Raw genomic sequence first — 17,506 nt, forward strand, 5'->3', positions numbered from 1 at the left:
ACATTTCAGAAAAAGCTTTTTGTTCGATTCTTGTGTTTAATTCTTTTAATACCCTTCATCATACGTGGCAAGGCTATATACATATTGTTACGAAATTGTACTTGAATTCAAATATAACGATTTTAACGGCTGATTTAAAAGTAGCATAATGCTTTCAAGTAACAGTGCTGTAAAACTGTAACATATCTGTGGGCATTGTTAAATAAAAGCTTTCAGTTGATTTGATTGTAAGTTGGCAACGCTGTATTCGAGTTCGAATAATCAGTTAAAGAACATTGTAGAAAGTACACCACAGATGGCGTATGACCTAGAATATTCGAACTTTGACAGTTAAAGAGACTTTCTAGATGGTAATGCAGTGTTATAAATAGTGGCAGAGGTTGCAGTCATTAGTGAGTTGATCAGAGACGCTTTTCGAAGAAACATCATCTAAGTGCCTTAAGTGTGTTGTGTTTGTTTCAAGTAGGTTAGGTTAGGTTTTCCAGGCAGCCACGAAATAAGGAAGAGAGAAAGAGCAGCTCACATGGGTCCATCAATGGTCCTTTTGTGTTACCTGAAAGTAGAAGAAAGAAGAAGAAAGAGGGACAGATATAAGTGAAAAAGGGAGAAGAAGAAGATTGAAGAAGTTAAGGAGGAGATGTAAGAAGAAAAAGAGAGGGAGGAGATCTTGGAGAATTTACGTGCCAATGAGTCGGCGATCATTGGGTCACTCTAAAGTGATCCCCGTGTCTGGTCTTTTCAACCAATTACTTCTACCTATAAAGGCACTAATGCCCTCAAGCCTCATATTCGAGAGCTCAGAGAGACTATCAAGGGAACGATGCCCCAGAAACCTTAGGCGTAGATCTCCTAATGCCGGACAATGACAAAGAAGATGAAAAATAGTTTCATCCTCCTCCTCATTTTGACAACTTCTGCAGAAGTCGTGGTACGACAAACCAAGTCTCCTAGCGTGGTTACCAAAGGTGCAGTGTCCAGTTATGACCGCCACTACACCACTCAATTGTGAGCGTGTAAAGCCAAGAAGATGAATTGTCCGTCCCCGATTTAGTCGGGGCCATATCGTCCTGGTCATAGTGCATGTGGGTTCACAGTCCCATCTTGCCTGAGCGAGCTCATAGTAGAAGTTACTAATTTGTAGCTTGCATTTGGATAACGGAATCCCACATAGGAAATCTATGTCTCCGTCAGGTAACATGGCGCCTTTTCTCGCCAGATCATCGGCAACACAGTTGCCCGTAATAGTAATATCCCCGTGTCCCCGTACCCACTTGAGTACGACTATTGAATGTCTCGCCATCCTGTTTAAGGATGCCCGGCATTCCTGGACTAAGTTAGATGTTGTGTATACACCTGTCAGGGATTTTATAGCTGCCTGACTGTCAGTATATATACAAATATCCCTGTCAGATATCTTGTTATAACTAAGCCAGTTAGCCGCCCTTTTGATGGCCGATAATTCAGCCTGAATAATGCTACATTCATTCGGAAGTCTGAAAGATAACCTAATATCGAGTTCCCGAATATAGACACCTACGCCAACTCGATCTCCCTTCACAGAACCGTCCGTATAGACTGAGAGACCCGTTGTGTCATGTAAGGGCCCGTTCATTGCTTCCGTACCACACGGAATTGAGAAATCGAAATTCCTCGCTAAGAAGGGCCTAGAAATGCAGTAATCGATATTCTCCGGAAGAGTCTGAATACTACCTATTATGCTGGCGTGACCATATGGAGCGTGTTTCCACGCACCAATCGCGTTTAGCCTAAAGGCAGAAGTAAATGCCATTTTTCTTGCCATAAGATCCACAGGGATCCAGTTCAATATAGTAAAGAGCGACTTTGTTGCGGTCGTTCTTAAAGCTCCTGTTATCAGGATTGCCATTCTCCTTAACACTCTCTCGAATAGCATACACGTCGAGCCACTGTCTAGTGCCTTCCACCAGACAGAAACTCCATAAAATAGTGTCGGCTTAATGACCGCATCACATAGCCAGTTGACAAACTGGGGTCTAATACCCCATTGCGTACCTATCGCCCTCTTACAGACATACATAGCCGTCAAGGCTTTTGACGTCCTTGAAAGGGTATTGGGTTTCCAGGATAGTTTACTATCCAGAATAACTCCTAAGTATTTTGCACTGTCCGATAGTGTTAGTTCAACACCATTTAATCGGGGAAGCGAGAAATGAGGAATCTTGTACCTCCTTGTGAACAGTACAAGTTCAGTTTTGCCTGGGTTTACACTCAATCCACTGTCCGTACTCCACCGACTCAGTATACTGAGTGCATGTTCCAGGCGTTGTGATATCGTGTCCAAGTGGATCCCAGAGACTGCCACCGCGACGTCATCCGCGTAGGCGACAGTTTTATAACCTAAGAGATCCAATTTCCTGAGCAGACAATTTATGGCCAAATTCCACAGAAGTGGTGATAAGACACCTCCCTGAGGTGTACCCCTAGTGGCCATTCTCGTGATCACTGCCGTTCCCTTTTCGGAGCGAATGATCCTGTATCGTAGAAGGTCTGTGATGAACCTTACAGTTGATTGGTCTAAACCAAGATCCTGTAGAGCTGAAACGATAGTTGCAGATTCTACGTTATTGAAGGCTCCTTCTATATCCAGAAAGGCCAATAACGAGAAATTACCAAATTCAAGGGATTTCTCAATATATCCCACTAAGGAGTGAAGTGCTGTCTCAACGGATTTGCCTTTCATGTAGGCGTGTTGAGAGGGAGATACTGATCCTTGTTTCAAAGACACTCGTATGTGGATGTCGATGATTCTTTCAAGGGTTTTCAGCAAGAATGATGATAGACTTATCGGTCTGAAATCTTTTGCTTTGGTGTGTGACGCTTTCCCCCCTTTCGGAATGAATGTCACAGTGCATTCGGTCCACCGTTTTGGTATGTAGGACCATGCAAGACAGGCATGATAGATAGTTATCAGCCAAGGAGTGACTAGATCTATATTATTCTGTAGATCAGCGGGTATTATACCATCTGGGCCCGGAGACTTGTAAGAGTCAAAACTCCGTATGGCCCATTTTATCAAATGTTCGTCAAGTATAATTGACGAAGTTGTCCGATTGTTCGGTTGGGATGCACTAGCAATATCTGGAGGCAAGTTCCCCGGAAAATGAGTGTCCATGAGTACTTCTAGTGTCTCACGTCCATCAGTAGTCCACCTACCATCCTGTTTCTGAATATAACCTTGAACAGTTGGTGTTTTCGATAAGATCTTGCGCAGACGATTTGTCTCAGAGGAACTTTCGACGCCGCTGCAGAAATTCCTCCAGGACTTACGTTTCGCGCTCCTGACCATATTCTTAAATTTGTTCAACATAGACTTATACATTGACCAGTTGCCTGATCTTTTCGCCTCGTTGAATAGTTTACGACAATTACGCCTAGTGTTCGCTATGTCTAAAGACCACCATGGAGGTCTTACCTTTCCTCTGCGAGCAGAGGGAGTGCATGTACGTCTTGTGGCCTCACTGAGAGAAAGTGTGAGCTTTTCCACAGCGCTTTCAATGTCCCTAGTGTCACCTATGAGAGGGGGTGAGGGAAGTAAACCATCAAGGATCCGCCTGTGATCATCCCAATTGGTTTTCCTCCTATTTAGAAAAGGCTTTTCCTTCTCAACTTCCAATTCTATTAAGAATGTCAGATACCTGTGATCAGACAGAGAGCAATCATCTGAAACCTTCCAATTCCTTATGAGTTGCGAGTGGCTTGCACTGACAAGCGTAATGTCCAGAACTTCTTGCCTCTTTGCTACCACAAAAGTAGGTTCTGAACCTCGATTGACAACTACCAGATTAAAGTCTAATATGAAGTCTAGAATGTACTCACCTCGTTCGTTTCTATCTGAGCTACCCCAGATTGTGTGGTGAGCATTTGCATCAGCTCCGATAATTATCGGAGTTCTGGCCCTATTTGCGGCACGCATCATATTAGATACCAGGTTATTCGGTGGTGGTCCAACCTGGTCGTGCGCCATATAGCTCGAGAGCAGCCACACCTTACCTGCACCTGTCTCCCAAGCAGCAGCTACTGTATCTTCATCGCTGTAATCAGGAAGAATGAAGATATTAAGATGGTTCTTAACCAAAATGCAAGATCTTATTTTACCTGTGCGTCTTATGTACAAAAGTTTGTACTTTTTGGCGTTGAGTCCACGAATTTCGCCATTGTGTATCCACGGCTCCTGGACCAACGCAATGTCCTCCCCATATTTAGCAATGTGGAGGAGCAGGGCAGCCGAAGCTGCCTTAGAGTGGTGAAGGTTCACTTGGATCGCCTTCACCATGGTCTGGATCATATATGACCGTAACGTCGATGCCTTCTGGGTCTGATTCCAGAAGAACATCTTCATCCTCCACATCACCCAGAGCGCAGAATAGGTCCCCAACCATACTGGAGTGTGATTGGGTCTCCATTTTGTCCTCAGAGCTTGCGGGGTCGTCCAGTTTAATTTTGCAGTCCATATCCTGCGGAGCTTCCAGTTTAACACCAGAAGTTTCGGGGTCGAGCTTGTCGTCACCACGGTAGATGCGCAGCTTGATACTATCGAAACCATAGTAAATCTTGCTTTGCCTCTCACGTAGTGGCGCCAAGGATTCCTTGTTAAGGACTACGACCACCTTTCTATGCGCACCTTCAGGAGCGGAAACCTTAACCACCTTCCAGTTATGGGTTGGTAGATCGGGATTACCGCTCTAAATGTATGCCAGAATCTCCTCAGGTTCAACACTCCTGTCGATAATAGCCCTTACAAGTGGATTGCGAGCAACTTCACTGTAAGGCCTTCTTATCACACGAGCCTCTTGCTTCGGACGTTTAGTCTTCGGCTGTGTGTTTTGCTGCTGGAGCAGCTCCTCCTCTGAGCGTTGCCGTTTGGGCCCAGCAGATGCGCCTTGGTTCGCTGCATCTGCGCTTGGAGGAGTGTTTGAGCTGTCCAGCTCAGCCAGTTGAGCCTTAGCCCAACTTAGTTTCGACAATTCGTCGATGTTAAGCGCATCGGCCGACTTGGATCCAAGCCGGTCGATAATGCGCATGGCGGCACGCCTTTGCACGAAAGCCCTCCTGGATGGTTCTTTGCGAATGGGGGCATTCGGTTCTGCCGTAGTGGCGGGTGGGGCTACGGTGGTTGGACCCGACTTCTGGTTCGACGATCCAACCTGTAGCATTTTCGCAGGGACAACTGTCTTCTCGACAGTGTCCAATGCAGGGGCTGTTGCTGGTATATTACCAGCGAGGGCTAATGCAGCTTTTGAGGTGCTTGGCTTAAAGTCCAAGGCTACCTCGCTGCTTTTAGTCAAACTGTCACCAGAAGGTTGGACAGTCGACTGTTTGCAATCAGCCAGCATAGGTTTCCCCTGCTGGCCTTTTGCTGTTTGTTTTTTGTTATTATTATTGTTTTGTGTTGTGTTATTCATTTTTGTTCCCACGAGTGAGCCCGTAAGGGGATGGACACTCCATGCAGGGACGGCGTACATGGATTAGGCGAAAACTGTATTACAACCGACCCGTGCCCTGGCGTCGGAGGGGAACTGTTAGCGACTAGTTATCTTTAACCACTTACTAGCCATTCAGGTCTTCGGCACTGCTACCATCACCTTGACCTTACAAGTGGGGGGGAAAGAAAGAGTAGAGAGAGAAAGAACAGTTTTGGTCCGCGGGTAGTAACACTAGAAGAGAGAGAGAATGTGTTAGCACTAGGTAACCATTTGTCAAAAATGTATCACCAGTAATAACAGTATCCTAACACCAATTACATCCTACTGTGACCATTTGTTATAAAATGCATCACAGTATTATGATAGTCGGCTGACACATTTCCGTTTACCGACCTAGCTATGTCAAGAAGTTCAGACCATTTGTTAAAAATGCATCTTAAGATATTGACATCGCTTGAGCATTTGTCAAGGCTAGTGACCTGTTGTCAAAACAGTATCACTAGACTAGGCAGTTGCTCCCCCTATCCGCCACCTGGGACGCGTCCGATGGGAGACTGAGAACTCCACACGGAATGTGGAGTTCTCGTGTACATTATAAATTGTGTCTGTAATTCTGAGAATTTATAAACGTGTATAAAAAACATTGTGTGGCTATTTAATGCTGTTGTTGTTGTACATTTTAAAGAAATAAAGAGTTGTTGCAATTTTTAAACTACTAAACGGCTTTTATTTGCAATCAAAAGTATCCGGTTTATTTAAAGAAAATAAACCAGCGTTTTGAAAAGGTTAAAACGTAACTCGTGTCAGAAGTGGGATTGCAAATTAATAAGCATGAAGTTTGAGGAACTGAAAGTTGAACAGCTCAAGAAGGAATTGAGTAAGTTGGAGCTACCAACAGCAGGTAACGAGGCAGAATTGCAGAAGAGGCTGATAGACGAATTCAAGCGGCGTGATATTGACATCGGTGCTTACGAATTCGAGTATAAGGAAGAAATGGAAGTTTCTACACGTTCAGCAACAAGCAGCATGGATTTAAGCACAATGTTTGCGGCTATTATGGAAAAGATGGAAGGAATGCAAATGAAACTTCTAGAAACTATTAAAGTAAACAACGAGAAGCTTCTAGCTGAACTTCAAGAATCTTCTAGAGCCACAGATAAGAAAATTCAGAAAGTGTCTGATGTTATTAACAACAGTGTGGATGGCATTGATAAAAAGGTGTCGGACTTGAATAATGTTCAATGTCAAGAAGAGGCAGTTGTAGAGGCTTTAAATGAGAAACAATGTAAAACCAAAATTAAATGTTATAACTGTCGTAAAATTGGTCATACTCAGCGAAACTGTAGAGCACCAAGAAAGCGAACCAGATATGTTTCACCATCAAGAAATAACCAGCTGGCGAATCATCAAGCATTACAGGAGCCACCTTTAAAAAGAGCTAGCACTGAGGCAGAGGATTTGGTATGGGCCCGTGAGGAAGTGAAGGATTGTATAGACAATGGTTGGTTGGTGTTGGAACCAGCAGATGTGAAAAGTGGCCATGTAACAATGGAGGCCCTCGTTGAACAGTGCAACGACGGAATGGTTCCTGTTGGAGTGCTTGGTCTGTCCCGCAGGGAAAAGATCATCAGGCCGGATTCCAAGATGGGTGAAGGTGCTTCAGCAGAAAAAGAAATGCATGAACTCGTTCGGAGACGAATTAAAGTGACAAATGACCAAATGAAAACCGGATATAGCTCACAACGTAATAGGGGTTTGTCATCCAAATTAAGGAATCACTGCAAAGGACCACATAGGGCAGTTAAGAAATTGGACGACATGGTTTATAGAATACGGAAATGTGGAAGACTGATATCGGGAATTAAGGTCGTACATCTAGAACTACTAGCCGCCTATAGGAGAAGTGAATCTATGCCTATTCGGGACGAACAGGCTTGAGCGGGGGGCAGTGTTACGAAATTGTACTTGAATTCAAATATAACGATTTTAACGGCTGATTTAAAAGTAGCATAATGCTTTCAAGTAACAGTGCTGTAAAACTGTAACATATCTGTGGGCATTGTTAAATAAAAGCTTTCAGTTGATTTGATTGTAAGTTGGCAACGCTGTATTCGAGTTCGAATAATCAGTTAAAGAACATTGTAGAAAGTACACCACAGATGGCGTATGACCTAGAATATTCGAACTTTGACAGTTAAAGAGCTTTCTAGATGGTAATGCAGTGTTATAAATAGTGGCAGAGGTTGCAGTCATTAGTGAGTTGATCAGAGACGCTTTTCGAAGAAACATCATCTAAGTGCCTTAAAGTGTGTTGTGTTTGTTTCAAGTAAATTCGTGTACATTATAAATTGTGTCTGTAATTCTGAGAATTTATAAACGTGTATAAAAAACATTGTGTGGCTATTTAATTCTGTTGTTGTTGTACATTTTAAAGAAATAAAGAGTTGTTGCAATTTTTAAACTACTAAACGGCTTTTATTTGCAATCAAAAGTATCCGGTTTATTTAAAGAAAATAAACCAGCGTTTTGAAAAGGTTAAAACGTAACAATATGTATATGTAAGTTTGTCATTCCGTTTGCAATTTCTATAAAATTTTATGAAATTTCAACAGATTATGTAAACGATTCTATATTGGATTTGCTGTTACGGTTCCATATGTGTTCTCCTATTTTAAGATTTTCTATAGAAAATCTTGTGTAGAACAACATTTTCTATAGAAAATCTTGTGTAGAACAACATTTTCTATAGAAAATCTTGTGTAGAACAACATTTTCTATAGAAAATCTTGTGTAGAACAACATTTTCTATAGAAAATCTTGTGTAGAACAACATTCTCTATAGAAAATCTTGTGTAGAACAACATTTTCTATAGAAAATCTTGTGTAGAACAACATTTTCTATAGAAAATCTTGTGTAGAACAACATTTTCTATAGAAAATCTTGTGTAGAACAACATTTTCTATAGAAAATCTTGTGTAGAACAACATTTTCTATAGAAAATCTTGTGTAGAACAACATTTTCTATAGAAAATCTTGTGTAGAACAACATTTTCTATAGAAAATCTTGTGTAGAACGACATTTTCTATAGAAAATCTTGTGTAGAACAACATTTTCTATAGAAAATCTTGTGTGGAACAACATTTTCTATAGAAAATCTTGTGTAGAACAACATTTTCTATAGAAAATCTTGTGTAGAACAACATTTTCTATAGAAAATCTTGTGTAGAACAACATTTTCTATAGAAAATCTTGTGTAGAACAACATTTTCTATAGAAAATCTTGTGTAGAACAACATTTTCTATAGAAAATCTTGTGTAGAACAACATTTTCTATAGAAAATCTTGTGTAGAACAACATTTTCTATAGAAAATCTTGTGTAGAACAACATTTTCTATAGAAAATCTTGTGTAGAACAACATTTTCTATAGAAAATCTTGTGTAGAACAACATTTTCTATAGAAAATCTTGTGTAGAACAACATTTTCTATAGAAAATCTTGTGTAGAACAACATTTTCTATAGAAAATCTTGTGTAGAGCAACATTTTCTATAGAAAATCTTGTGTATAACAACATTTTCTATAGAAAATCTTGTGTAGAACAACATTTTCTATAGAAAATCTTGTGTAGAACAACATTTTCTATAGAAAATCTTGTGTAGAACAACAGTTTCTATAGAAAATCTTGTGTAGAACAACATTTTCTATAGAAAATCTTGTGTAGAACAACATTTTCTATAGAAAATCTTGTGTAGAACAACATTTTCTATAGAAAATCTTGTGTAGAACAACATTTTCTATAGAAAATCTTGTGTAGAACAACATTTTCTATAGAAAATCTTGTGTAGAACAACATTTTCTATAGAAAATCTTGTGTAGAACAACATTTTCTATAGAAAATCTTGTGTAGAACAACATTTTCTATATTTCATACATACATACATACATACATACATACATACATACATACATACATACATACATACATACATACATACATACATACATACATACATACATACATACATACATACATACATACATACATACATACATACATACATACATACATACATACATACATACATACATACATACATACATACATACATACATACATACATACATACATACATACATACATACATACATACATACATACATACATACATACATACATACATACATACATACATACATACATACATACATACATACATACATACATACATACATACATACATACATACATACATACATACATACATACATACATACATACATACATACATACATACATACATACATACATACATACATACATACATACATACATACATACATACATACATACATACATACATACATACATACATACATACATACATACATACATACATACATACATACATACATACATACATACATACATACATACATACATACATACATACATACATACATACATACATACATACATACATACATACATACATACATACATACATACATACATACATACATACATACATACATACATACATACATACATACATACATACATACATACATACATACATACATACATACATACATACATACATACATACATACATACATACATACATACATACATACATACATACATACATACATACATACATACATACATACATACATACATACATACATACATACATACATACATACATACATACATACATACATACATACATACATACATACATACATACATACATACATACATACATACATACATACATACATACATACATACATACATACATACATACATACATACATACATACATACATACATACATACATACATACATACATACATACATACATACATACATACATACATACATACATACATACATACATACATACATACATACATACATACATACATACATACATACATACATACATACATACATACATACATACATACATACATACATACATACATACATACATACATACATACATACATACATACATACATACATACATACATACATACATACATACATACATACATACATACATACATACATACATACATACATACATACATACATACATACATACATACATACATACATACATACATACATACATACATACATACATACATACATACATACATACATACATACATACATACATACATACATACATACATACATACATACATACATACATACATACATACATACATACATACATACATACATACATACATACATACATACATACATACATACATACATACATACATACATACATACATACATACATACATACATACATACATACATACATACATACATACATACATACATACATACATACATACATACATACATACATACATACATACATACATACATACATACATACATACATACATACATACATACATACATACATACATACATACATACATACATACATACATACATACATACATACATACATACATACATACATACATACATACATACATACATACATACATACATACATACATACATACATACATACATACATACATACATACATACATACATACATACATACATACATACATACATACATACATACATACATACATACATACATACATACATACATACATACATACATACATACATACATACATACATACATACATACATACATACATACATACATACATACATACATACATACATACATACATACATACATACATACATACATACATACATACATACATACATACATACATACATACATACATACATACATACATACATACATACATACATACATACATACATACATACATACATACATACATACATACATACATACATACATACATACATACATACATACATACATACATACATACATACATACATACATACATACATACATACATACATACATACATACATACATACATACATACATACATACATACATACATACATACATACATACATACATACATACATACATACATACATACATACATACATACATACATACATACATACATACATACATACATACATACATACATACATACATACATACATACATACATACATACATACATACATACATACATACATACATACATACATACATACATACATACATACATACATACATACATACATACATACATACATACATACATACATACATACATACATACATACATACATACATACATACATACATACATACATACATACATACATACATACATACATACATACATACATACATACATACATACATACATACATACATACATACATACATACATACATACATACATACATACATACATACATACATACATACATACATACATACATACATACATACATACATACATACATACATACATACATACATACATACATACATACATACATACATACATACATACATACATACATACATACATACATACATACATACATACATACATACATACATACATACATACATACATACATACATACATACATACATACATACATACATACATACATACATACATACATACATACATACATACATACATACATACATACATACATACATACATACATACATACATACATACATACATACATACATACATACATACATACATACATACATACATACATACATACATACATACATACATACATACATACATACATACATACATACATACATACATACATACATACATACATACATACATACATACATACATACATACATACATACATACATACATACATACATACATACATACATACATACATACATACATACATACATACATACATACATACATACATACATACATACATACATACATACATACATACATACATACATACATACATACATACATACATACATACATACATACATACATACATACATACATACATACATACATACATACATACATACATACATACATACATACATACATACATACATACATACATACATACATACATACATACATACATACATACATACATACATACATACATACATACATACATACATACATACATACATACATACATACATACATACATACATACATACATACATACATACATACATACATACATACATACATACATACATACATACATACATACATACATACATACATACATACATACATACATACATACATACATACATACATACATACATACATACATACATACATACATACATACATACATACATACATACATACATACATACATACATACATACATACATACATACATACATACATACATACATACATACATACATACATACATACATACATACATACATACATACATACATACATACATACATACATACATACATACATACATACATACATACATACATACATACATACATACATACATACATACATACATACATACATACATACATACATACATACATACATACATACATACATACATACATACATACATACATACATACATACATACATACATACATACATACATACATACATACATACATACATACATACATACATACATACATACATACATACATACATACATACATACATACATACATACATACATACATACATACATACATACATACATACATACATACATACATACATACATACATACATACATACATACATACATACATACATACATACATACATACATACATACATACATACATACATACATACATACATACATACATACATACATACATACATACATACATACATACATACATACATACATACATACATACATACATACATACATACATACATACATACATACATACATACATACATACATACATACATACATACATACATACATACATACATACATACATACATACATACATACATACATACATACATACATACATACATACATACATACATACATACATACATACATACATACATACATACATACATACATACATACATACATACATACATACATACATACATACATACATACATACATACATACATACATACATACATACATACATACATACATACATACATACATACATACATACATACATACATACATACATACATACATACATACATACATACATACATACATACATACATACATACATACATACATACATACATACATACATACATACATACATACATACATACATACATACATACATACATACATACATACATACATACATACATACATACATACATACATACATACATACATACATACATACATACATACATACATACATACATACATACATACATACATACATACATACATACATACATACATACATACATACATACATACATACATACATACATACATACATACATACATACATACATACATACATACATACATACATACATACATACATACATACATACATACATACATACATACATACATACATACATACATACATACATACATACATACATACATACATACATACATACATACATACATACATACATACATACATACATACATACATACATACATACATACATACATACATACATACATACATACATACATACATACATACATACATACATACATACATACATACATACATACATACATACATACATACATACATACATACATACATACATACATACATACATACATACATACATACATACATACATACATACATACATACATACATACATACATACATACATACATACATACATACATACATACATACATACATACATACATACATACATACATACATACATACATACATACATACATACATACATACATACATACATACATACATACATACATACATACATACATACATACATACATACATACATACATACATACATACATACATACATACATACATACATACATACATACATACATACATACATACATACATACATACATACATACATACATACATACATACATACATACATACATACATACATACATACATACATACATACATACATACATACATACATACATACATACATACATACATACATACATACATACATACATACATACATACATACATACATACATACATACATACATACATACATACATACATACATACATACATACATACATACATACATACATACATACATACATACATACATACATACATACATACATACATACATACATACATACATACATACATACATACATACATACATACATACATACATACATACATACATACATACATACATACATACATACATACATACATACATACATACATACATACATACATACATACATACATACATACATACATACATACATACATACATACATACATACATACATACATACATACATACATACATACATACATACATACATACATACATACATACATACATACATACATACATACATACATACATACATACATACATACATACATACATACATACATACATACATACATACATACATACATACATACATACATACATACATACATACATACATACATACATACATACATACATACATACATACATACATACATACATACATACATACATACATACATACATACATACATACATACATACATACATACATACATACATACATACATACATACATACATACATACATACATACATACATACATACATACATACATACATACATACATACATACATACATACATACATACATACATACATACATACATACATACATACATACATACATACATACATACATACATACATACATACATACATACATACATACATACATACATACATACATACATACATACATACATACATACATACATACATACATACATACATACATACATACATACATACATACATACATACATACATACATACATACATACATACATACATACATACATACATACATACATACATACATACATACATACATACATACATACATACATACATACATACATACATACATACATACATACATACATACATACATACATACATACATACATACATACATACATACATACATACATACATACATACATACATACATACATACATACATACATACATACATACATACATACATACATACATACATACATACATACATACATACATACATACATACATACATACATACATACATACATACATACATACATACATACATACATACATACATACATACATACATACATACATACATACATACATACATACATACATACATACATACATACATACATACATACATACATACATACATACATACATACATACATACATACATACATACATACATACATACATACATACATACATACATACATACATACATACATACATACATACATACATACATACATACATACATACATACATACATACATACATACATACATACATACATACATACATACATACATACATACATACATACATACATACATACATACATACATACATACATACATACATACATACATACATACATACATACATACATACATACATACATACATACATACATACATACATACATACATACATACATACATACATACATACATACATACATACATACATACATACATACATACATACATACATACATACATACATACATACATACATACATACATACATACATACATACATACATACATACATACATACATACATACATACATACATACATACATACATACATACATACATACATACATACATACATACATACATACATACATACATACATACATACATACATACATACATACATACATACATACATACATACATACATACATACATACATACATACATACATACATACATACATACATACATACATACATACATACATACATACATACATACATACATACATACATACATACATACATACATACATACATACATACATACATACATACATACATACATACATACATACATACATACATACATACATACATACATACATACATACATACATACATACATACATACATACATACATACATACATACATACATACATACATACATACATACATACATACATACATACATACATACATACATACATACATACATACATACATACATACATACATACATACATACATACATACATACATACATACATACATACATACATACATACATACATACATACATACATACATACATACATACATACATACATACATACATACATACATACATACATACATACATACATACATACATACATACATACATACATACATACATACATACATACATACATACATACATACATACATACATACATACATACATACATACATACATACATACATACATACATACATACATACATACATACATACATACATACATACATACATACATACATACATACATACATACATACATACATACATACATACATACATACATACATACATACATACATACATACATACATACATACATACATACATACATACATACATACATACATACATACATACATACATACATACATACATACATACATACATACATACATACATACATACATACATACATACATACATACATACATACATACATACATACATACATACATACATACATACATACATACATACATACATACATACATACATACATACATACATACATACATACATACATACATACATACATACATACATACATACATACATACATACATACATACATACATACATACATACATACATACATACATACATACATACATACATACATACATACATACATACATACATACATACATACATACATACATACATACATACATACATACATACATACATACATACATACATACATACATACATACATACATACATACATACATACATACATACATACATACATACATACATACATACAT

General features: G+C 33.5%; 1 protein-coding gene across 1 annotated transcript in view; it reads left to right on the top strand.

Annotated features, from left to right (window-relative positions):
* The first annotated feature begins 6,455 nt into the window (after nucleotides 1-6,455).
* The window catches only part of LOC135950620 (uncharacterized), a 15,278-nt gene continuing 4,227 nt past the window's right edge, over nucleotides 6,456-17,506 (top strand). The window contains exon 1 of the mRNA XM_065500152.1: nucleotides 6,456-7,004. Coding sequence (XP_065356224.1) covers nucleotides 6,456-7,004 — 549 coding nt within the window. The remainder of the gene's footprint in view (nucleotides 7,005-17,506) is intronic.

This window comes from Calliphora vicina, chromosome 2 (genome assembly GCF_958450345.1).
Source record: "Calliphora vicina chromosome 2, idCalVici1.1, whole genome shotgun sequence".
NCBI classification, from domain to species: Eukaryota; Metazoa; Arthropoda; class Insecta; order Diptera; family Calliphoridae; genus Calliphora; species Calliphora vicina.